The sequence below is a fragment of the Panulirus ornatus genome, chromosome 17, assembly GCF_036320965.1.
Source record: "Panulirus ornatus isolate Po-2019 chromosome 17, ASM3632096v1, whole genome shotgun sequence".
NCBI lineage: Eukaryota > Metazoa > Arthropoda > Malacostraca > Decapoda > Palinuridae > Panulirus > Panulirus ornatus.
Genome location: NC_092240.1, coordinates 9,828,115 through 9,852,939, shown reverse-complemented (window position 1 = coordinate 9,852,939; position 24,825 = coordinate 9,828,115). Strand labels below are relative to the sequence as shown.

The 24,825-nt window shown below is 43.9% G+C and overlaps 1 protein-coding gene and 1 long non-coding RNA gene across 6 annotated transcripts in view; one reads left to right on the top strand and one right to left on the bottom strand.

Annotated features, from left to right (window-relative positions):
• LOC139754558 (nephrin-like) overlaps positions 1–24,825 on the bottom strand; it is a 531,853-nt gene that overhangs the window by 30,106 nt on the left and 476,922 nt on the right. For 4 of the 5 annotated variants that reach the window (XM_071671913.1, XM_071671914.1, XM_071671915.1 and 1 more), the window contains 5 exons: positions 24,581–24,711; positions 16,887–17,046; positions 7,551–7,713; positions 4,344–4,480; positions 2,361–2,479 (listed from right to left, as the gene is read on the bottom strand). In XM_071671913.1, the coding sequence (XP_071528014.1) occupies positions 2,361–2,479; positions 4,344–4,480; positions 7,551–7,713; positions 16,887–17,046; positions 24,581–24,711 (710 nt within the window). The remainder of the gene's footprint in view (positions 1–2,360; positions 2,480–4,343; positions 4,481–7,550; positions 7,714–16,886; positions 17,047–24,580; positions 24,712–24,825) is intronic. The other variant, XM_071671916.1, reaches the window with a different exon arrangement.
• The window catches only part of LOC139754560 (uncharacterized), a 625,282-nt gene that overhangs the window by 547,151 nt on the left and 53,306 nt on the right, over positions 1–24,825 (top strand). The gene's annotated exons all lie outside the window — the stretch shown is intronic.

Below are 24,825 nucleotides of genomic sequence, written 5' to 3'. Positions count from 1 at the left end.
TATAACAATATCATAACACCACGTTTTCTTTTATTCTTTCTTTTTTACGGCTGCATTCGTCCATGTTCTTTTATCGAACCTGAAGTTAAGCTAGGGAATGAGTGTTCGCCACCAGCTTTCGCGTTTGATTACATCAATACATACGGAGAGATGCGTACTAGGCCAGTGTGTATCTCAGACTTGGCGTAACTGGAGAGGAGACTACTCCTCCATTAACTGACCACAGAGTATGATGATGCTGTATTTGACGACTTCACCCGCGTGAACTTCAGGACACACTACGCAAGCCTCGAAATGAATTGCCATACGACCAATGAAACAAGAGGAAAGAAGAAAGATACATTGAGAGAGAGAGAGAGAGAGAGAGAGAGAGAGAGAGAGAGAGAGAGAGAGAGAGAGAGAGAGAGAGAGAGAGAGAGAGAGAATATTCACCGAAAATTTGTACGAACTGAAAAGTATGTTAAGTGTTACTTATGTTACGTGTTACTTATGTTAAGTGTTACTTATAAAAATGTGTTGTTACTAGATAGTAACTCATAGACTACTTACATATACAAAGTAATGAATCGTACAAAAAAAGATTATACACCAACAAGCCCTCTGAATAGGAAGACCGGGACAACACACACACGAGGCAGAGAACAGAAGCACGAAAATCCTGTACACCCCAACAACGGGAGCGTCCTAACAGACAGAAATACACCATTAGTATCCGTGTGTGTGTGTGTGTGTGTGTGTGTGTGTGTAGGGGGCACACACAATCGAAGGATGTTAACGATGGATGAGCTTGAACAGGTGAGCTGGGGGTAGGGAAAGGATATGGGTTGAGAGAGGGTTGAGAGAGGGATTTTGGTGGGTGGATGGAGGGACGAAATGGATTAGCAAATATTCGAAAAGTCGTTATCGCGGGGAGGAGGCGAAAGGGTGAGGATGGGAGAGCCAATCCCGATAGAATTAAGACCATTCGATAACAGGCAGACAGCGCTCGCAATCAGCTAGAGGAAGTGGAACGTAAATGGTCCCCCCTCAAAAAAAAAGAAAGGTTTGCTTCAGCTAAACACTGAAGGTGTTGTAGGGGTTGGCAAATGTGTCAAAAGGTTCCTGGGGGTCGTGTTGGTCCTGGTGATTTACAACGTCATTTACAGCGTTATTCATAGCGGTCATCTGATTGTTTGTAAATGAAGTGGTTTACACACCGTGTCTTGGTCGCTTGTGGTGGGAAATTCGAGATGTAACAGTTGAAACGCGAGTTCATGCCATGACCGACTGAAAAACAGAGCAAAATGATGTTGAAAATCAATTCTCGATATGAAACATTCATTAGTGTCAAAATGTGATTAAATCGAGGGGGGTAATTAGCTCAAATCGTGAACTGAATACCTTTATCCATACGAAATCAGATCAATGGTAGCAAAAATGGCCAAAACACAAGACTCAGTTTACGCTCAGGCCGCAAATATGTCCACACACGCACACAAAAAGGCCGGCGTGGCTCAACCATCAGGCAGACTTTGAAGGAAAAACATGACAGAAGAATGAAATCAACAAGACATCGAAATATGAAGAATTCTACATCACGACTTGTTTATTTAAGAATTTGTTATAACTTATGTATATTGTGTCCTAATATAACTAGGTATTAGATATATGTGGATGTAGCAAAAAAAACAAAAACAAAAATCATTGATTTCACACAGCATACCAAATACTGAAAGTTATAATAAGGTTTAGTAAACAGGGAAAAATATTTCAGGTTCACACACACACACACACACACACACACACACACACACACACACACATTCTCTCTCTCAGCCCACATTAGGTAGGTTAGGTTACAGGAACCTTAAAATAGTGAAAGGAGGTTTACAGAAGGTAATGCACAGTGCATGGGGATCTCAAGTAATGAGATTTCACAATAGCTGATGCACAGTGCATGTGGACATCATATAGTGACAGGAAATTTACAACTGGTAATGTACAGTGCATGAAGACATCCTGTAGTGACGGGAGGTTCACAATAGGTAATTCACAGTGCATGAGCACATCACGTAGTGACGGAATTCTCAACAGGCAATGTATAGTGCATGGGGACATCATGAAGTGACAGGAGGCTTCACTGTCCACAACGTACGGTGCATGGAAACCTCATTCAGTGACAGGAGGGTTCACAATGGGGGTCACAAACGTGCACAGTGCATGAGGACCTTATTTGGCCAAAGGACGCTTGACAACAGGCAATCCATAATGCATGGGGGACTTAATTCAGTGGAGGAGGAGGATTGGCAATGGGTGATGCACAGTGCATGAGGACCTCATTCAAGCAAAAGGGGCGAGACCCGACGAGATTCGAGACCTACCTGATGGAGGAAGCGTTGAGAGAGACCACCATTGAACCCCGGCAAGCAGGTGACCCCGGCAGTGTGTGAGGTCACGTTGAACACGGAGCAGTTGGTGACCCGTTCTGGGGGACCTGTGACTGGGAAGAATGTTAGGAGCAGGAAGATGAGTAGGGAGGAAGGGAAAGAGGAAGAGGAGGAGGAGGAAACAGCAATGTGAACATTTGTCAAATCTGTGACTTTCGTGTTAGGGTCATTGATGGTATCATTCAGAGAGAGAGAGAGAGAGAGAGAGAGAGAGAGAGAGAGAGAGAGAGAGAGAGAGAGAGAGAGGAGAGAAAAGACCATAATCAGACAGAAAACATGGCTCTCAAAACATTTCAGAGACTAGCGTCCTACTGTCACACCCCCCTTATTCCCTCTCACGTTCTCTCTCTCCCTCTCTCTCTCTCTCTCTCTCTCTCTCTCTCTCTCTCTCTCTCTCTCTCTCTCTAATCTACGTCGTAAACATAACCCTAAGCTCGGATTATCGCCCGGTGATATATATGTAAACACATCACCCTTCCAAATGTATGGGTGCAATATATATATATGTATATATTTCTCTATTTTCTCTGAATACGTAAACAAATCAGAACGAGTATTTCATAGATATGACGTGACGTGACGTAACTGATGCGTTAGCTATGAACAGATGGGCCTTTATACATGTGTAGCTCCAAGACAAAAGATAAAAAAACATAGGATTCAGTTTTCTTTAGAATATCTCAGTGGAAACGTAGTTTAACTTGAATACAGACTCATTGGGAAAATAATACACACACACACACACACACACACACACACACACACACACACATACAACGGTAATCGCACTTCAGTAGGAGTTCAGACAACTCGCCTAAACTTCACAACACACAACAACAACACGTTTCACATAGGTAGTCCTCCCTCCTCAGGTGTAAAACAACTCACAAAGTCTCATAAACCCAACACAGTCACAGAGGGTGGTACATCCTCGTACCTCTTACGCTATGCTCTGCCATGACGGTAACACGATGTACAAGCCTCTGTGTTCGTGTTGGGGAGCTGAAATGTTGTGAATTACGTTACGTCTGAGGAGGGAGCAAAACTTTCCATTTTTTACCCCAGACGCTTTACATGCCCTGGTTCAGTCCACTGACAGCATGTCGACCACGGTATACCACATCGTTCCAATTCACTCTATTCCTTGCACGCCTTTCACCCTCCTGCATGTTCAGGCCCCAATCGCTCAAAATCTTTTTCACTCAATCTTTCCACCTCCAATGTGGTCTCCCAGTTCTCTTCGTTCCCTCCATCTCTGACACATATATCCTCTTTGTCAATCTTTCGTCATTCATTATCTCCATGTGACCAGACCATTTCAATACACCCTCTTCTGCTGTGTGTGTGTGTGTGTGTGTGTGTGTGTGTGTGTGTGTGTGTTTAAATAAAGCAAACCTTTATTACCTCTCCTTTACCAATGAGAAAAACCATATTCCTGATAACGTATTACTGATTTCCTCATACCACTATTTCTATCTTGAATATAAATGCACCGCAGCATAACAGTCATTAACTTAAAAACTGGTGATTCTTATCAACAATTAGTTTGTCAATACGTGATTACAAATACGAATTCTGGCTGAGGATTCTGTCAGCAACACGTAACTAGAATACAAACAAAAAGTGAATAGAGCCTTATTGGTACCAAATAGTTCAAAACATGAAAATTAACTCTAGTTAGTATTTTGTTAACCCCCTGATAAGAAAATGCATATCTTATTTTTTCTATTTTCTTCCTTACTATAATGAGCCAGACACCGGTTGACAAACTCATCAATGTCTCAACCTATAGATCAAATCTCACACAAAACCCTCCTTCCCGCACACTACTAGTGGCAATACCCGTCAGAAAGCCTTTGACACTATCCACCGACACGTCAAGGCGGAGGGGCCGGTGACCTTTAGATTGCTGAGTACCTGCGGAGACGACGTTGAAGATGCAGGGCTCTCGCTGCGTTCCCACGGTGTTGGTGGCGTAGCAGATGAGCTGACCGTAGTCCCTGACCGACTCTGGCCTGTAGCTGAGGACGCTGGTCAGGCCTGACGTGGTGTACCTGAAGGTGATGGACGGTATGAGTGGCTGTGCATGTGTGCGTTATAAGTAGAGACTTTTACAATCGTATTATCCCGTCTCTTTAGCTCGTATGTACGCACCATTTATTTACCTCTGGTGATGCACACACACACACACACACACACACACACACACACACACACACACACACACACACACACAACAACGGTAGGGAAGAGGGATGGGGGGGGGGGGGGATGGGAGACAAAAGCAAACAGACACACAAACAGGCGCAAAACAAAGACTTTGAGTGAGAGCGAAATAAAGAGAAACTAAAAATAACACACGACTCGAACGCGCGGAAAGGTCGAAAAAGATAAGCGCTAAGCGCACTAAAGGGAAAAGAACTGTGTGTGTGTGTGTTATATATATATATATATATATATATATATATATATATATATATATATATATATATATATATATATATATATACACACTACAGCAAAACGTTAAGACTCACAAAGAACCGCCGTCAGAGAGCAGAGCTCGAGATGCACAGGGAACAAAGAGAGCATCACAACACACACGAGGGGGCAAAAAAAAAAAAAAAAAAGCATTACTCTTCCGATATTAAAAAACGAGCGTGAACCTGGCGCCCTCCAACACACACACACACACACACACACACACACACACACACGGGGACAACCCGGTGTTGGCACAACACCTTCCTCAAAAGAATTCTAATCGTGGCTGAATGTCAGTGAGAGGGAGCCACGACCTGGGATGAATGGGTGCTGGGGTAGTCCTTTGATGTTTATATATATGTGTGTATATATATATATATATATATATATATATATATATATATATATATATATATATATATATATATATATATATATATTGAAGAGACCACATGGAAAAGGAAACGCAAGATCCTGAGCGCTTTCGTGTATTAATGCGTCTTCAGAGGACAGGTACAAACATCAGATTGAGGAGAGACGCTGTGGCTTCAAGAGAGGGAGAGGATATCCAGACTAGGTGTTTGTTTTGAAGCATTTGTGTGACACTGTATGTGGCGTTAGTCAATATGAAGAAAGAGTAAGATAAGGTTGAAAGAGATGCCTAGTATAGTGTGCTACGACTATAGGGGATAATTGTAATGGTCCTAAAAGCAGTGAAGAGTCGTTTCTCGGGGAGCAACGCATGTGTGCGAGTAGGAAGGGAGAAGTGTAAGTGGTTCATGGTGAAAGTGGGTCTGTGTCAAAGATGTATGCCGTCACCATGGCTCTTTAATCTATTCAAGGTCGGAGTGGCGAGAAAGGTAAATATGAGGGTCTTGGAAGCTCAAGTAAGTTTACAGCAACTGTCTGCAGATGATACAGGTCTGTTGTTGACAGAATTCACAGAAAAACTCCAGAAGTTGGTGACGGAGTTTGGGAGACAGGGAGAAAACTGAGAGCAATGGAGGGCAACAGTAAGGTGATCAGGTGTAGCATTGGGATGAGGAAGGATTGTCCGAGAACAGGTTTAACTGGCTAGTACCTGGACGAGGACAGAGCAGCGGATGGAATAATAGGAGTAAAAAGAGTCATAGAGTGGCAGATGTGGGTGATAAAAGTTCTGGAGGCACTAAAAAAAAAAAAAAGTATAGACAGAGCTGTCAGTTTCAGTATGGGCAGAGATGTGCATGTCTGAAGGTATGTCAGTCCTGACGGTCGTGAATGGTTTTGATTTCCGATCCTCTAAATGCAAGAAAACGGGAGAGGATGGAAGGGGTGGTAATTCAACGCCTGGAGACGACCTGTGGTGTGATGTGGGTGTCTCGTGCAAGCAATGACGTCGTAAGAAACATTTCTAAGCGACAGGACCGACCAAGGTGTGTTGATATGGCTCGGATAATGTTGAGGGAAGACGGAGAGAGAGAGAGAGACTTGAGGGTAACGGTACTTGAACATTCAGGAAGATGCGAGCCCTGCACTGGATAGAATGATCGTGATCAATGTGATACATAGGGAGCGACGGACGGTCTGTCAGTGTGCTGTACCATATGAAACGGGGGAAAGTAAACCATGGAGTTATAGTCTGTGGGGGGGGTGTTTGGTGATGAAGGGTATTCGCTGGTTTTCGTACATTAATCAGTACAACTGGAGTGTGGGTGTGGACAAGTGAAGCAACACTTCATATTGTTCCTGGCGCTACCTCGCTAAACTGGGGAAAGGTTCATTCATCAGAAGACGACAAGAGCAAATAAACATCATGGAATATCGACAGATGACATGAGCCTCATCTATAAGCTCCCACTTGCAGTGAAGACGGGGGACGAACAGTCCCACTGGTATAGCGCCAGTGGCAACCAGCAACTCGTCAATTCCATATCATCACAGGGTCTTCCCCCGTCCTGTAATGCCCGTTGTCTCAGGAGATACAGGACGTCAGTTCCCGTAATCGACTGTATTCTTGATTCCGGTTCCTTAAGGACGAACACACACACACACCACACACACACACACACACACACACACACACACACACACACACACACCCCCAAAGCACAAGCTCCCGTCTCGCTGGCTTTTCATACCCCGAGATGAAGGTTTTGGCGGAGGGGAAAAAAAATTATGTTGATAGCAAATATCGAAACAGATGGGGATGGGGGGTATCTTATCAGTTACTTCTACTGATATACTCTGGTGCAGGGGAGTCCGAACGTACACAATGAGAGCGAGAGAGAGAGGTAAAGAGAGAGACAGGAGACGGCACTGATCACGAGGGAAAGAGAGAGAGAGACAGAGCCACGGATAAAGCAAGAGAAAAAGGAGAGGGAAGAGAGAGAAAAAAAAAGGGGGAAAAAGATGAAGGATATTCCCTTTAAGCTCAGGCTCTGAAGGAGGCAAATGACGAAATCCAATTACTGAAACGCCTTCCGTAGCCCCAATACATAGAAAATGGGCCTCTCCGTGCCATCCCAACCAACCAACCCACCAACCAACCAACCCCCCCCCCTGAACATTCATCCTAGAAAAAGGAAGAGAGAGAGAGAGAGAGAGAGAGAGAGAGAGAGAGAGAGAGAGAGAGAGAGAGAAGGGGAGACTCGAACTCACTCTTTCTGCTCGGTGAACTGAGTGCGGGCCCTCTTCGCGGCGTTGCTGAACGTCCAGCGGAAGGTGACGTTGCCGGGGTCAGCATCCACGCGACAGGTGACGTTCGCGACCTCGCCGACGGCCACGCCGACCACCGCCCGGGTCATCGCACAGCGAGGCCAATCTGGGATGGGGATGGGTGAGAGGTGGGTGAGTGGGGTGATTGGATGGGGGAAAAGAGGGTCAAGAAGAGGTCACGCGTTAGTCAATAGTGTTTGGAAATGGGCTGGCGCTCTCTCTCTCTCTCTCTCTCTCTCTCTCTCTCTCTCTCTCTCTCTCTCTCTCTCTCTCTCTCTCTCTCTCCGAGTGAAAAAAAGGTCAAGTGGCAAAGAAGCAGAAAACGGCAAGCGTCGTACCTCTTTCTCTCTAAGAAAGCGGGAGGCGTAAGCGGCGCTGATCTCAAGGCCATTCTCCCTGATGACTGTGGTCACGGAAAAGACGACCAGGAAACAAAATGAATGAATGAATGAATGACGTCTGCATTGGCTGAACTACCTCAGTGAAGGACGACGCGGTTTCAGGCCATGTGTGGCTTAACCTCTTGCATTACTACGAGAAAGTGAGCTCTGCTCTGACGAAAGATGAGGCGGAATGTACAGTCCAGATCTGGACAGCCTGAAAGCATTTGATACCGTACGGGGTACGACACTGGACGGGGATAAAAGACGCAGGATCTCCAGGCATGAGTGAGGTAAAAGACAACACCGATGGATGGAGGATTCTCATGCTGGAAGGGAACATAGGACGCATGTCTGGGTAAAGCCCTCTCGGAAAGGGTTGAGAGGCTTCCAACGGTGTGCCGCAGGGTTCTTCTGTCCTGGAACCTAAGCCCTTCTTGATTTGTGTGAATGATACGCAAGGAGGACTGGACTTCAATCTGAATATATACGCAAGAAGGACTGGCCTTCTAATTGAATATATTTGCGGATGATGACTAGGTCATGGGGGGAAGGGCAGAGTATAATATGATAGCATCAACCCGCAAGGGGACCTACACAAACTCCAAGTTGGTCTGATATACTGCAGATGAAACTCGATCCAGTTCAATGTAAAGTAATGAGGACGGGATATGCTGAAAGTAGGCCCTGATATTGGTATTATCAAGCAGGCCAGAGGAACATATCTGTGAGAGGGGCTGGGAGTGGACATCGTCCCTACGATGTCATCAAAGTCCTACCTTAAAGGAATGGCATAGGAGACAAACCATCACTTGACAGATACCAAAGCAGCAGTCAGAAATATTCGAAGTTTTCTTGTTCACGTTCTACGTTAAAGGCTAAAGCTGGAGCATACTCCTCAAGTTGTTATCGCACTTACAAAAGCACAACAGACTGCTAGAGAAGATCCAGAGGAGAGCAACAAAGACTGTTCTTAAACCGAGAGAGTTTGGTAACAGGAGAATAGGTTGAGAGGCATTCAGTTTGCCCACCATGAAAGAGAAAAGAGTGAAGGGTGACCTGACCACAACATTTTAGTTTTTAAACCAGCTTGATGACGTACACAAAGAAAAGTTCTTCGAAAGATGCAGGGGAGAGGAGACTCACAGGCCTTAACATGAGATCAAAGAAGAAACTTGTTAGAAAGGATGTAAAAATGAAAAAAGTACACTTTTTTTTACAGTATAAGACTAGTGCATAAATGGGATAAATTTAGTTACGAGACAGTGAATGTGGAGAGCATACAGACGATCAAAAAGTTTTATGACAGAGAAAGTCCGAGTGATGGGGCCTCATGTGTGCAGAATTCCCTCCCAGTACGGATCATACAGGTAATCACACACACACACGAAATTTTATATCTAGTTAACCCTTAGATACCTCATTAAGATCCTGTACCTATCCAGTCATCTATGGCTACATATAATACTCCTTCCTAGTCATCTAACCTCCCCTGGGTTGGGGCTCGAACCCTCATAACTCTTCAGCATTTTGCAAGATCCCTGAGTGACTCGAAGAATCTCGACCTTCGTCTTGAATTTCAACCGAGAATTTAAGAATCTAACTCTCTCTCTCTCTCGTGAACACGATCTCCCGTGGACATTCAGATGCAGTTTCGGATGTCTCTGTCATTAAGTTCGATCCCTCAGGAAGTATCGTTATCTACGCAGATGATCTTTAAGCTCAACTTACAAGATCCTGTCTAAGCTTGGGCTGATGCTCAGTTGTGGAGATCACAAGAATTCCGACACCGATCATATTTTTCTCAGATATATCAACATTATATATATATATATGTATATCCCCTCCTGTCTGGCACTCCCCTCAAAGTCTCCATTGTGTAATGGTCGTCTCTCATAAGACTTGTTATGGCTTCCGTACGCCTCGTTTCTCGCGCCGTGTGGCTCATCTCCGCAGCAACAGCAGCGCCCACCACCTCCTCCTCCTCCTCACACCGTGTAAGTCCCGTAAAACGCGACTCAACCCGCCTCTCGCCCTGGCCCACGATCATTCTCGCCTCCTCCAGCCCTAAAACAATTTACATCTCCCGGACAACTCGTAAACTGGGCGCTGTGCGTCAGAGATTGCCGCGTTAATGGGGAGGAAGTCGGAGAAGTTAACAGGGACAAACTAGGCCATGATACTTTCTCTGATGTCCCTCAACTTCCAGCGAGTGTGTTTACTTGGGGGCTCCCCGGTAGTAAGCCTCTCCTTGTCACACACACACACACACACACACACACACACACACACATAGACACACACACATACACACACACACACACACGAGTTTGAATCAGTATAACTTGTGGACGCTCTGATGCAGTTCATCTACATACATATATGAATTCATATACGTCAAAGCAAATATACAGGCATCGATGTTTTCCATACGGCACACACATGTCACAGACACACACAGACGTACATGCAACTGAAACATGCTCTTACACACATACACATATGTACATACGTATACGTAGATATATCTTAACTCACGTAGACACAGTCACTCACGTGTAGAAAAACAAATATAAACACAAACACACCGATACGAAAGATCATATTTACACAAATGTACATGCCACATACACATACCCATATATATGCACACCACACACCCATACCTACAAATGTGCATACCACACACACACACACACACACACACACACACACACACACACACATAAATGATAGTCAATGGAAAACAGCTGGGGTTCGAAGACAGGGTAGCCAAACCTGATATTCTTAAGAGTAGCGGAGGCAAAAGTTACTGTGGCATAAGATCCGACCTAACCTTTCCTGTTGGATGAGTGAGGAGGGGAACAGAAGACGAGGAGGAGGAGTCGCAATCTTGAAAAAGTGACAAATTATATGTAAATACTTATATAGATGATGGACGATTCCTCCAATACTAACTTGACACAAAATGGAAAGAATGAATCAAAATCTGCAATGTGATTTTGACGAATGAATCAATTACATAATCTTAATAAACCTGAAGAATTCTTTCGTAATAACATCAAATAAGGGAACACTTAACGATGGTGCATGGAAGCTGCAAAAGACACCGTAATTCTAATAAAAGAGGATCTCAACCAGACAGAATCTGTCAATGAGAATTTAGATTCTCTTTGAGGAAGAGAGTCATGGAAACCCCGAGCTCGTAGAGTGTACACGGAATAAATCTTCTGTACAAGCATGACACAGCGGACACTCCATTTAGAAAGGTTATATATACCATCCACAGAAAACGGAAGAGAAACTGAAAAAAATACGATACATTAACTGGGAATCGCGCGTGCGTTACGCTTGAATTCGTTTGTATGTTTGATGCGCACATTAAAAAGAACACAGAAAACCTGTATAATGAGGAAATATAATCACGGAAACTACACAAAGGTAAACAGGTATTTCTTTGAAAACATTTCCTGGGAAGTCGATTTCCATAAGCGTGATTAGAGTCACTGTTATGGAAAGTGCTTTTGAAGTCTCGAATAGAAGAGTGAGAACCCGAGTTCAATCATCAGCAAATAAGAGGTGAAGGTAAAGACAAGAGAGGTGTGTACTTCAAAGAGCTTGCATGACATGCTGCTGTGTGGAGGACCTGTAGACGACAAACATACCCCTGTCAGCGTTCGACATGTGTGAGGGACTAGAACACGAGTGCAAGAAGATAAGAAGGGAAGAGAAGAGAGAAATTGAAGGAAAGAATGTTGGTGGATGAGGGAGGAGGAGATAATCCGAGACTCTTCCAAATACTCCTTCCAGGAGTAAAACTGTTGGTTAAAGACCATACAATTAGGCAAAGTGAATCAGAAGGGAAGAATTGCAGAGGATGTCGAAAGGATATCCTGAAAGATGAACACCGAGCTCAAAAGTGTTCTGTCACAGAGACACGGTATTCTCTTCATAGGCGCGATGGCACGGGGGGAGGAAAATAAAATAATCTCTTGGGAAGCCCTGAAAGAGCTGGGAAAGACTTAAGACCAATACTAACGGGTCATCACGAATGTGAGGCTCATGGTCTATGAATTCTCAACATGTTTGGTGAGGAAGAAGTGTGGAGAGCGCCTGGAGATGGCTCGGCATTTCCCTTGAGAAACGGTTATATGGTGCGAAGGGGTATGGGAGAGGGACCTTCTTTAAGAAAGGAGACCAGAAAATTGCTCTGGATGAAATGGATGGCTACATGCAGTGAAAAAAATTAACGAGATACAACATAGACTTAGGAAAATGGGGTCATGCGCCACAAAATTCTTGGGCTACTAAGGGAGAGAGATCGGCACGTTAGGCAGAGGAGACAAATTGATGGACTGGACTACCATAAAAGAGACTGATGAAGTTGGATTCTCTTAGCGGAAGCGGACAAAGAACGCTTTTCAGAGAAGCCTGCTGGAAATGGGTTAGGGTGACCAGTGGCGTGCTGCAAGGTTCAATCCTGGGACCACTGCTCTTACTCTTCAATGTAAATGTCTGCTAAAAGGACTGAACTCATTCTTGGGTGTGATGGCGAATGATGTTGGGATCTTGAAGGAAGTAAAGAATTATGAGGATTGTTTCAACCTGCAAGAGTATGTATAGAAAAACTCTAAAAGTTGGTCTGATCCATGAAATTCAACCCGAGTCAATGTCAAGTAATGAGAATGGAACAATGCGTAAAAAAAGAGTCCTCGATACGAATTTCATATAATAGGAAATAAGTTACTGGAATCTGTGAGCGAGAGAGACATGCCGGTAATCTGTCCCCAGCACTTCACATAAGTAGGCTTGTAAAGGTGATAATTTAAGTGCTGCCAAAGACTGGAATTATGTCCAAGTATGTGGTTGAGATGTTCAGCATATCATTCTTACAGAGACTAGTTTGCATCTCTCATGTTTAGCCAACGTACTTAAAGACGCATGATGAAGTACTGAAGACAACAACGCACAGGAAGACAACGGAGGTGGTAAGAAAACTTAGAGCAATGAGCTACGAGTGAAGAGGAAAAAGTAAGGGGTGACTTGATCACAGCTCACCAGATTAATGATATCAAGAGTGAAGTACATAAATGTTCCTTGAGAACGAGTCGAAGGTAGAGAGTGACCACAGATCATGAAACTAACATACTTGTTAGTAAAGATAATGAAGAAGCACTCGTGTACCACTGTAGCACCAGAGTAGATGATGATGTAGTAAACTAAGTCATGGAAATGGCAAAGCTGAGGGTACAACAAAGCTTAAAAAAAAGCTGTGTGTTAGAAGAGAATGTTCAAGAGATGGGGGTCATCATCGCATCGAGAATAGATAGAACTTCCTAGGCCCTGCCGTACAAATGTATAGCTCCACACACACACACACACACCCACAAACACAGGAGGCCTCACGTCCTTGTAAGCCAATCATCTCCATTTCCTGGAGAATCTCCTCCCACAGTCGCTCCCTCACCTCCCGCCTCCGACATAGTCGCCCTCTGGTGTTTTCCACCACGACACAAGTCCTTAGCACCGAGGCCGTTATCCTCTCTCTCTCTCTCTCTCTCTCTCTCTCTCTCTCTCTCTCTCTCTCTCTCTCTCTCTCTCTCCGTGTCCATGGTCCTACACCGTGTGAGGACAGTCACCTCCCGGGCGAGGTGGCACAGAATCATCGTCAGTGAACCACAGCGAGTGTGCAATCTCGTCGAAGACCTTGAACACTCCGGGGAAGTCGGTGCGTCACCTTCCCCAGCTGATGATTGTAGCGCAGTCAGTGCCTTCCGAGCGGCAGCTGTCCTGGAAGAGGGATCGCTGGTAAATAATAATAATAATGATAATGAAATAATAATAAGAATAATAATGATAATATAAATGAAAATAAAATACTACTACTAATAATGATAATTATAGTAATAATAATATAATAGTAATGGTAATAATAATATAATAGTAATGATAATAATAATAATAATAATAATAGTAATAATAATAATAATAATAATAATAATAATAATAATAATAATGGTACATCTTGTAGGAGATTAAGAGAGGAACAAACCGATTACATTAACTAGACACACTTATCTCTGGTGCTATACTTCTCCATGAACTTAAAGATATCTTTATTTTTTTTTCCTCTTACTTTCCCTCTCTCACAGAAACACTGTCCTCTCCTCTCAGACATATATATGTCTCTTCCCCTCCACCCAACCCAACCCCATCCCTTTTCTCATAGGCAATTCTTTTTCTCCTCATTAGAAGATATTTTTCCCCTCCATCTCTCACGGACACATATTTCTCAAAAGGAAGACGGCTTCTCTTTCTCCTTCTCTCACAAGCATATATAATTATTTTTTTTCTCTTAACATCATATGGGCATATTTCCCTCGACACGAAAACGCACCACATCCATTCTCCTTTCCCTTTGTGACGTATTTCCTTTGACACGAGACATGTCTCCTCCTCTTTCCATCTCTTATTAACAAAAATATTCTTTTTTTCTTTTATTCCTCATTCTTCATCTCTTATTAGCAAAAATATCATTCTTTTTTTCTTTTATTCCTCATTCTTCATCTCTTATTAACAAAAATATTCTTTTTTTTCTTTTATTCCTCATTCTTCATCTCTTATTAGCAAAAATATCATTTTCTTTTGTTTTTTACTCCTCATTCTTCATCTCTCACCATCACATTATTCCCATTTTCTCTTTACCCTCGTTTTCTCATTGTCCTCCCCCTTAACCCCCCTCACTTCCTGCGGGTGGGTAGTGGACGAACAGAAGAGTCAATTTTCCAAGAAATTGTGTATACCGGTGTTCTTTATGGCGCCTCCGGTTGGGGTTGGAGGAGGAGGAGGAGGAGGAGGAAATGACCTCGGGATTTTTCATTACCGAACCACCTTCACCTCCCGAGCCTTGTCTGCCCTGATGAGCAGGTGATGGTGGTAGATGGTGGGTGGTGGTGATAATGGGTGTGGTTGTATGGGGGATTGTGGTGGTTTGTGGTGGTTGGTTTGTGGTCTTCAACGACTGTTCTGGTTTGTGGTGGTTTGTGGTGGTGATGGTGGTAGATGGTGGTGGTGGGTGGTGGTGGTGATAATGGGTATGGTTGTAGGGGGATTGTGGTGGTGGTGGTGATAATGGGTGTGGTTGTATGGGGATTGTGGTGGTGGGTGGTGATGGTTTGTGGTTTTCAACGATTGTGGTGGTTTGTGGTGGTTTGTGGTGGTTTGTGGTGATGGTTTGTGGTGGTTTTCAACGATTGTGGTGGTTTGTGGTGGTGATGGTGGTTTTCAACGATTGTGGTGGTTTGTGGTGGTTGGTGGTGATGGTTTGTGGTGGTTTTCAACGATTGTGGTGGTTTGTGGTGGTTGGTGGTGATGGTTTGTGGTGGTTTTCAACGATTGTGGTGGTTTGTGGTGGTTGGTGGTGATGGTTTGTGGTGGTTTTCAACGATTGTGGTGACTATGGTGGTTGGTGGTGATGGTGGTTTTCAACGATTGTGGTGGTTTGTGGTGGTGATGGTGGTTTTCAACGATTGTGGTGACTATGGTGGTGATGGTGGTGCATTTAATGATTGTGGTGGTGAATGTGGTGGTGATGGTGGTAGTGGTGATGGTTTTAATGACTGTGGTGATGGCGATGGTGATGGAGATGGAATGTGGAAAAGGAAGAGGAACTGAGGTGTGGATTGGAACCTAAGGTCTAACAGAAATAAGATGAGGAATGTGCTATATCTGTACAAGTGTTTGGCTAACGGTGATAGATGCTGAAGAAACAAGAAACACAAAAGTCCATTTTTTTTCCCCATGAAGACGGATCAATACAAAAAGAAAAGAAAAAAAAAGCATAGGAAGAAACCACTTCATTATTTTAAACTCACGAAAAATATGAGACATAACCTATATTGATAATATCCTACACCAAGCGTACAAAACTGATCCTAAGCACTCATGCGATGACATCTCATATATCCGATAGCATTAATGTTCATGGAAATGTCATAAAACGTACACACACACACACACACACACACACACACACACACACACACACACAACACATACACACACACACACACACACACACACACACACACACTGAGGACATTTCTAGTTTACAAATTTACTAACACATAAAGCGAGATTTAAGAGGCGACAGGAAGTAAATCACAATAACTATGATACGAAGTCTTCAGTCAGCTGCGGAGGTCATCACTCATGCAAACATTCAGACGACAAGTGAGTGAAAACGTCTCACTTATGACTCACAACCCCCACATATGACTCACAACCCCCACATATGACTCACAACCCCCACATATGACTCACAACCCCCACATATGACTCACAACCCCCACATATGACTCAACCCCCACATATGACTCACAACCCCCACATATGACTCACAACCCCCACATATGACTCACAACCCCCACACATGGCTCAACCCCCACATATGACTTACAACCCTTGTGGCGACAAGAGATTATAAAGGTGACTCACAAACCTCGGAGGGCAAAAGCAAGAGAGTAAAGGTGACTCACACACGACTCACAAACCCTATGGCAACTAGAGAGTATATATATTAGGTGACTCACACACCTCGGAGGGCCAAAGGCAAGAGAGTATACACAAAGGCGCCTCACTCACGACTCACAAACCTCAGAGGGCAAGCAAGAGAGCAAAGGTGACTCACACACGACTCACAAACGCTATGGCAACAAGAGAGTATATATATTAGGTGACTCACAAACCTCGGAGGGCCAAAGGCAAGAGAGTATACACACAGAGGCGACTCACACACGACTCACAAACCTCGGAGGGCCAAAACCAAGCGGAGAGAGCATTACACACAGAGAGGCGACTCGCGCGCGGGACTCACAAACCTCGGGCGTGGTTGACTCACATCGGACTCTGATGGCGAGGCTCTTGCTGGCGGAGTCGCCCTCCACATTCGAGGCGACGCAGTGGTACCGCCCCGAGCACTGGCGGGTCACTCGCTGCAACGCCAGCGTCGCCTCGTTGACCAGCACCTTGGCGCTCACGTTGTGCACCAGCTCCTTGCCCTGCGGGAGGGAGAGAGGAGGCGCCACCACCCCAAGGAAGGGTGTGGTTAAATGGGCTTCTACTGGCCGATGGGTGGAGAGAGAGAGAGAGAGAGAGAGAGAGAGAGAGAGAGAGAGAGAGAGAGAGAGAGAGAGAGAGAGAGAGAGAGAGAGAGGGGGGGGCACTGGCACCAGCCCCTCCATCAGGGACGGGTTCGTGTCCTCTCCAAGTCTGGGAGAGAGAGAGAGAGAGAGAGAGAGAGAGAGAGAGAGAGAGAGAGAGAGAGAGAGAGAGAGAGAGAGAGAGACATGTATGGAAAATGGGAGATAACAGGAGGAGGACGGCGGTAAGATTAAAAGAACAGACAGAGACGGAGATATAGAAAACATGTGACAATGAAATCAAAAGGAATTTTAATATTCAGGATCCTAGTCTGAGATTGAGTGGCATAGATCTAAGTGATTTTGATCATTTATAATCCTATCTTGAGATTGAGAGGCACAGATCTAAGTGATTTTGATCTCTATTATCCTATCTTGAGACTGAGTGGCATAGATCTAAGTGTTTTTGATATTAGAATCCTGAGACTGAGTGGCACAGATCTGTGTGAATGACCAATTAGTTCTGAACCTATCTGTGACTATGGTTCATGTGATGAACATTGTATAACAGTATGGAGTGATATTCATGACTCAACTGAATGCAGACAACAAAGAGCAATCTCAATGGTCTGAAATAGCTTTACGAAGTCGTATGACGTACTATTTTGCAGAGCAAAATACCATTATGACACAGACACCACCAAAGAGCTGCTACTCAGAACAGTAAATGGCTTAATTTCATCCATGGTATTAAGGTACATAAAGTACTGATGGCTCTAGTATATTCATATTCTGTAATTCCAACCTTTCCGATATAGACGTTTCAGAGAAGGAAACATGATTTGTATTATCATCAGAAAAACGAGAAGGCTCCTCCATCAGTCCCACAATAACATTGGCAAACAGACTCTCTTCAACATATTCTCATTCAAGATCCCAAGGATAGTAGTAGGAGGCAACAGTGTCAAACAGGAAGATAACAGTTACAACAGAAGCAAGTGGAACTCGACGCAATTCACCACATCTCAAATGCAAGTTCGTCCCACAGTCACACTTCAGAAAGTAAATGGATCTAACCCTCATCAACGTGTTGTTTTTTATTCCCTGACGACGAGTATGTGGTAGCGGTCGAGGAGGGCTGGCTGGTTCCCATTGGGGGGTGGACGGACTTCATGACCCACTGACCACCCATGGCACCCTCACCATCACTGGGTCGTATCTCTAATCTTCCTCTACAACACCCGTCGTCTCGATCCCCCCTCCCCTCGACCATCAATGCAATCTAAGCCTAGCTCTCTATCTCCTGTCCTTTTCTCCATGGATCCCAGATTCAAACCCTTTTACCCACCCCCCACCTTCCCCTCCTCCGCTGGAAACCATCATTCTATATCCTCCCCTGATCTGCTGCTTCTCTCTGAAGCACAACGTTTTCCATATGGCTGCCTCTTTCCCTCCTCCCTGCGGTATGAAAGCCCCAGTTATAATCTGGGCCATCGTTTCTGCTCCAAGGGTGACGGCTGTACGTACTATTTGTGCAACTCTTTGTCTCCCAACTTTGTAGCGAAATCTGGTCCAAAATTCCTCTGCCCACCGTAACTCTGCATTTATGTCTTCTGCATTTCCTCCCCTCCCCCACTTCTAGTAGTTCTTCTAACAGTGTTTAAGTCATCCGTGACTTGTTAGTAAGTGATCAGGTTCCACCGTAGAAGATGTCACTGGATTCAAGGTTCTAAGTCTCTTCCTTTTTTATCCATCGTAACGATCTAAAAATACATACTTAAACAACCAGCACATGAGAGCCCGATCGTCAAGACCGTTCATCTAACACGACCTCTCATATTTTTTTTTCTTTTCGTCCTTCTGACCCTTTTAGCTGAAAATGAATCCATTTCTACCACCCTTATGATCATCCAACCATCATCTTGTCACTTCCAGCTGAACTCGTCTGCCCATCTCTATTAAGTCTTAAAAGGAACACTCGCTTGTCATCCACAAAAAAAGCCTCGAAAGGACCCTCTCGTCTGTTGTTTGAATTCCTTTGTACTCCACTCAATCCTGGCGTATCTAGTATATTGACTTTCCCCGGGACCAATAGAACTTAGTACCTTGCATGCCGGAATGCCTCCAGCAGAGTCGATCTTGACTGGGATAAAGTCTTACGCCCCATCTTCTTCGAAATATTCATCCCCCGAGTCACACTTTGATAACTCCTGATCCGATGCCTGTAACATCAGAGACAGAGCATACTGCGCCATGGGACTCTTCCCACCAATTGAATATCACAATGTCTTCATGACTGATATGACTTTCCTGAGATGTATCACATCATTCTTGTCCTTAACCAAAATCAGTTCCGACAAAAACATTCTTAATCCAACTCTTCTTAATTTCCTTCTCCCTCAAATACTTTGGATCTCAGTCCTTTCTTTCAGTTAACTAATTCGACGGTTTTCGTACTGCAAGTCGTCTTGATGATTCTTTCTCCTGTGTGGTTCGCCTTCCTTCGTCCTCTCTCCGGGATTTTTGAGAATCTTTTGTCCTGGTCCTCGGTATCTCCCAAATCATTTGATCAGGTCTCTGCATCCTAAACTTCCTTCCTTCGAGTAATCTGTGCTCTGATGCATATAGCTTCCTCTCCAGTCGGTCCATTGTGGTTGTCTTTGATGTCTTGGTGTGCCTCAGGGTTCTGTCCTATCGCCCAATCTCTTCTTCCACTTAAAAATCTTCTTTCAGAAACCTATTACCCCGTTCATTCTTACTCCGATGATTCCGCACATCATACTAACTCATTTTCTCTCACTTCTTTCCCTATTTCTCCTTACCTCTATCGCGCTGACCATATCTATCATCATATGATTCAAACCTGTTTAGCATTTTGGAATGGAGGAAGCACTCGCCAGATTGGAAACTCAATCGTGCAATAATCTAATTTTTCCTGATGTATCTTTTTAAATTTAACTAGTCTCCTACTGCCAAATTTCAAGACATTTCAGTTCAACCCAAAAACTGCATGAACATTTTGGGCATATTGGACGTATTCTCCACTCTCTCCTGGTGCCATAATCATTTTCTACAATGAACAACCATCACATGCCTACAGTATGGCGTATATTGCTCGCATATCTAAGATGTCTCTTCCTCCTTCCTCCACCTTCGCCTTTGGGAAAGTAGAATCAAGGAGCCATGAATCTACCAGTTCCCCAAGTACTCCCCCTCTCTTCAGCCATCCCTTCCCGTCGGCCGCGGTGTTGCTATCCTCTCCCTGTTTCTAAAGTGGATTACTTCGGCCCCCGCTCTCGTGAGCTGTCTGCACGTATCCTTGTCATTACTGCTTACGTAAGACTTGAATCCGTGGCAGGCGCTCTCATCGTCCGCAATAAGAATACCTTACATGCTCTCAACAGACCCCCAAGGACAACAGTTCACAAGTCCACAAGAACAATGTCTAGCAGCTTCACACCAGACCCAAGAACAAGGGCTGGAAACTTCATACTACCTCAAAGAACAAAACCTCACAGCCTCACACAAGACAAGAACAAAAACCTCACAGCATCCCACCAGACACAAGAACAAAAACCTCACAGCATCCCACCAGAGACAAGAACAAAAACCTCAGCCTCCCACCAGACAAGAACAAAACCTCACAGCCTCCCACAAGAACAAAACCTCACAGCCTCCCACAAGAACAAAACCTCACAGCCTCCCACAAGAACAAAACCTCACAGCCTTCCACAAGAACAAAACCTCACAGCCTCCTACCAGACACAAGAACAAAACCTCAGCCACCCACAAGAACAAAACCTCACAGCCTGCCACAAGAACAAAACCTCAGCCTCCCACAAGAACAAAACCTCACAGCCTTCCACAAGAACAAAACCTCACAGCCTGCCACAAGAACAAAACCTCACAGCCTTCCACAAGAACAAAACCTCACAGCCTCCCACAAGACACAAGAACAAAACCTCACAGCCTCCCACAAGAACAAAACCTCACAGCCTCCCACAAGACACAAGAACAAAACCTCACAGCCTGCCACAAGAACAAAACCTCAGCCTCCCACAAGAACAAAACCTCACAGCCTTCCACAAGAACAAAACCTCACAGCCTGCCACAAGAACAAAACCTCACAGCCTTCCACAAGAACAAAACCTCACAGTCTCCCACAAGACACAAGAACAAAACCTCACAGCCTGCCACAAGAACAAAACCTCACAGCCTCCCACAAGAACAAAACCCTCACAGCCTTCCACAAGAACAAAACCTCACAGCCTCCCACAAGACATAAGAGCAAAACCTCACAGCCTCCCACAAGAACAAAACCCTCACAGCCTTCCACAAGAACAAAACCTCACAGCCTCCCACAAGACACAAGAACAAAACCTCACAGCCTCCCACAAGACACAAGAACAAAGCCTCACAGCCTCACACCAGACAAGTACAAAACCTCACAGCCTCCCATAAAACACACGAACAAAACCCTCGCCATTGCGCACCAGACCGAAGAACAGTACTTCACAGTTTCACACCAGACCGAAGAACAGTGCTTCACAGTTTCACACCAGACCGAAGAACAGTACTTCACAGTTTCACACCAGACCCGGCGGTAATGCTGCTTTACAACCCGTCACCGAGCCCCCAGGAGGTGAGAGGGAGGTACTTCGCGCCGGGGGTTATGAAGTGCCACTACGATGAATCATGGGAAGACTTAATGAACATATTACATTCGTCTCTTAAATGAGCGCGGGATACGTTCATAGCTTTCTCGGTTGTAATATACGGCAGACCCAGCTTGTGGGGGAGGGTATTATTTGTGAATTGTACCATATTTTTCTTTTTCCTTTATGAACTGCCGGTAAATTAAGTAGGAGACTGTACCTTTTTTTTTTCTCTCTCTCTCTCTTCCCCAACCGATCTTACGGGTAATTCATGCGAAATATTAGCTGGGTAATTTTTTTTTTCATAGCTTTGGATTCGACTATGGCTTTTGCTAACGTTTGACTTAACAACCACTACCTCTTCAAGATTCTTGTCTACGAACACACATAATATATATATATATATATATATATATATATATATATATATATATATATATATATATATATATATATATATTCTATGGCGTTTTCAGGTAAGCTTCATGGATCAGGGTGTCGGTGTATCAGCCAATATCTAACATTACGTTTCTCGCCTTCTGATCCCATGTCATGAAGGTGGGAGTAGGGCGCTGTCTCCACCTGGCTAGATGAGAGACAACCTGCTCTTGGTGGAAACTCTTCGCGCGAATAATTTGTCTTGACAAGATCCGTAAACGAGAAGAAACAAGAGGTTATAAAGCGTTTAAATTCTAGTGTTTTATGCCATCAAAATATCACACACGACGAGAGTCGTTTTTCTTTCTTTTTTTTCGCATCGCCTTACAAGTGTAAAATCCTCTGGTTCTCGTGCATGAACTGATACAGGCCAATCCTTTACAGATACAAAAAATTGATTAATATATGTACGATGGAATATCTTCAACACCACCACCACCACTTCTCTGATGATATATTCTTCAAAGCTCGGCAGGCTATCTTTCTGACAAATATAGAAACAACGAAAATAAAGATAAAATCAACAGATGTATATATTTCGATGATATGAACGTATGGGCTTCGAAATACCCAAGGGTGGTTTGTTATTTTCTAACGGGGCCTTGTTTATCAAAGTCCTCACACTCTGTTTGAGGGCAAATACTTCTAGTCGCAAACATGTTCCTATATGTATCATTGATGCTAAATGTTCAACACTCTTTATATGACATGTATACCAAAGCCTACCTTGCTAATTCAATGTTTAGAAATACTTCTGGGATACGAATTTGGATACCTGCCTGCATGAACCAGATGTTGATAAAGACCAAATCAACCGTAATATATATATATATATATATATATATATATATATATATATATATATATATATATATATATATATATATATATTTTTTTTTTTTTTTTTTCAAACTATTCGCCATTTCCCGCATTAGCGAGGTAGCGTTAAGAACAGAGGACTGGGCCTTTTTCGGAATATCCTCACCTGGCCCCCTCTGTTCCTTCTTTTGGAAAATTAAAAAAAAAAAAAAAAAAAAACGAGAGGGGAGGATTTCCAGCCCCCCGCTCCCTCCCCTTTTAGTCGCCTTCTACGACACGCAGGGAATACGTGGGAAGTATTCTTAATCCCCTATCCCCAGGGATATATATATATATGATAAAACAATGAGAGTCTATTTGGTAATCAATTAATGAGACAATGATATATGCATCGAAGTGTTCACGTCTGTGAATGTTACGAAGAGGAGATGATGCGCAAGGAACATGAGACCAGAATATTGGAGGCTGGAACACTAGATCACGTATATGATGATAAAAGCCCAGCTCTATCATAGGGCGACTGGCTTCCAGGACTATAATGTCCTAGGACACCATACCCAAACCTGGAATGACTTAGGACACCATACCCAAACCTGGAATGTCTTAGGACACCATACCCAAACCTGGAATGTCTTAGGACACCATACCCAAACCTGGAATGTCTTAGGACACCATACCCAAACCTGGAATGTCTTAGGACACCATACCCAAACCTGGAATGTCTTAGGACACCATACCCAAACCTGGAATGCTACTGATAAGCACTGGAACTCAGTTTATTCTTGGACCCAAATCTGGTTAGCAACAGGAAGGCATAAACACGAAAGTTATTCCTAAACCCACTAAACCCAAAGCTGGTAATTATCAAACAAAAAAGAAACTTAAAAAGTCCTTTGACTGAAACTTGTGAAGTTTACGTAGACTTTAAAAGCTCGAGTGTCACTCGCTGTTCCAAACCTGTATAAAGTTAATGACAACTACAGAAACTATCCAAGTTATTCTAACACTCCGAGAGAAACAAATATATGTATACACGCTACCTCGCAAACGCGGGAGACAGCGACAAAGCAAAATAATAATAATTATATATATATATATATATATATATATATATATATATATATATATATATATATATTTCATACATATTCACCATTTCCCGCGTCAGCGAGGTAGCGCTAAGGACAAAGGACTGAGCCTTAGAGGGAATATCCTCCTTGGCCCCCTTCTCTGTTCCGCCTTTTGGAAAATAGACAACCGGGAGTGGAGGATTTCCAGACCCTCGCTTCCTCCCCTTTTAGTCGCCTTTTAAGACACGCAGGGAATACATGGGAAGTATTTTTTTCTCCCCTATCCCCAAGGGATAAATATGAACTTGGAAAAGAGAAAACGACAAAAAATTATAAAAAAAAACCTAAAGTTTTTCTCACTCTTAAACCTGAAGAGTTCCATGACACCGCTGGAACTTCAGCAAGTGTGTTCCTCCCTTTCCAGCGAACTGGAAGCATACCTTACCTGAGAGAGAGGAGACGACTACTTACGTTGTGGAAAAACTTGATCTTGTACGGGGGAGGGTTGGCGTCCACTCGGCACTCCAAGAACAGGTCGCTTCCCTCCGTCAGTAGTTCAGACCGGCGGGGCCACCCCACCTTCAGCTCCGCCTTCGGACGGTCTGTGAAAAGAAGGGGAATTTCAAAGCAAGGTCGATTTTTTTTTTTGCAAAAGCGCTTTCGTGTATTCCATACACATCTTCAGATGCAAATGATGACATGTTAACATGCTCACA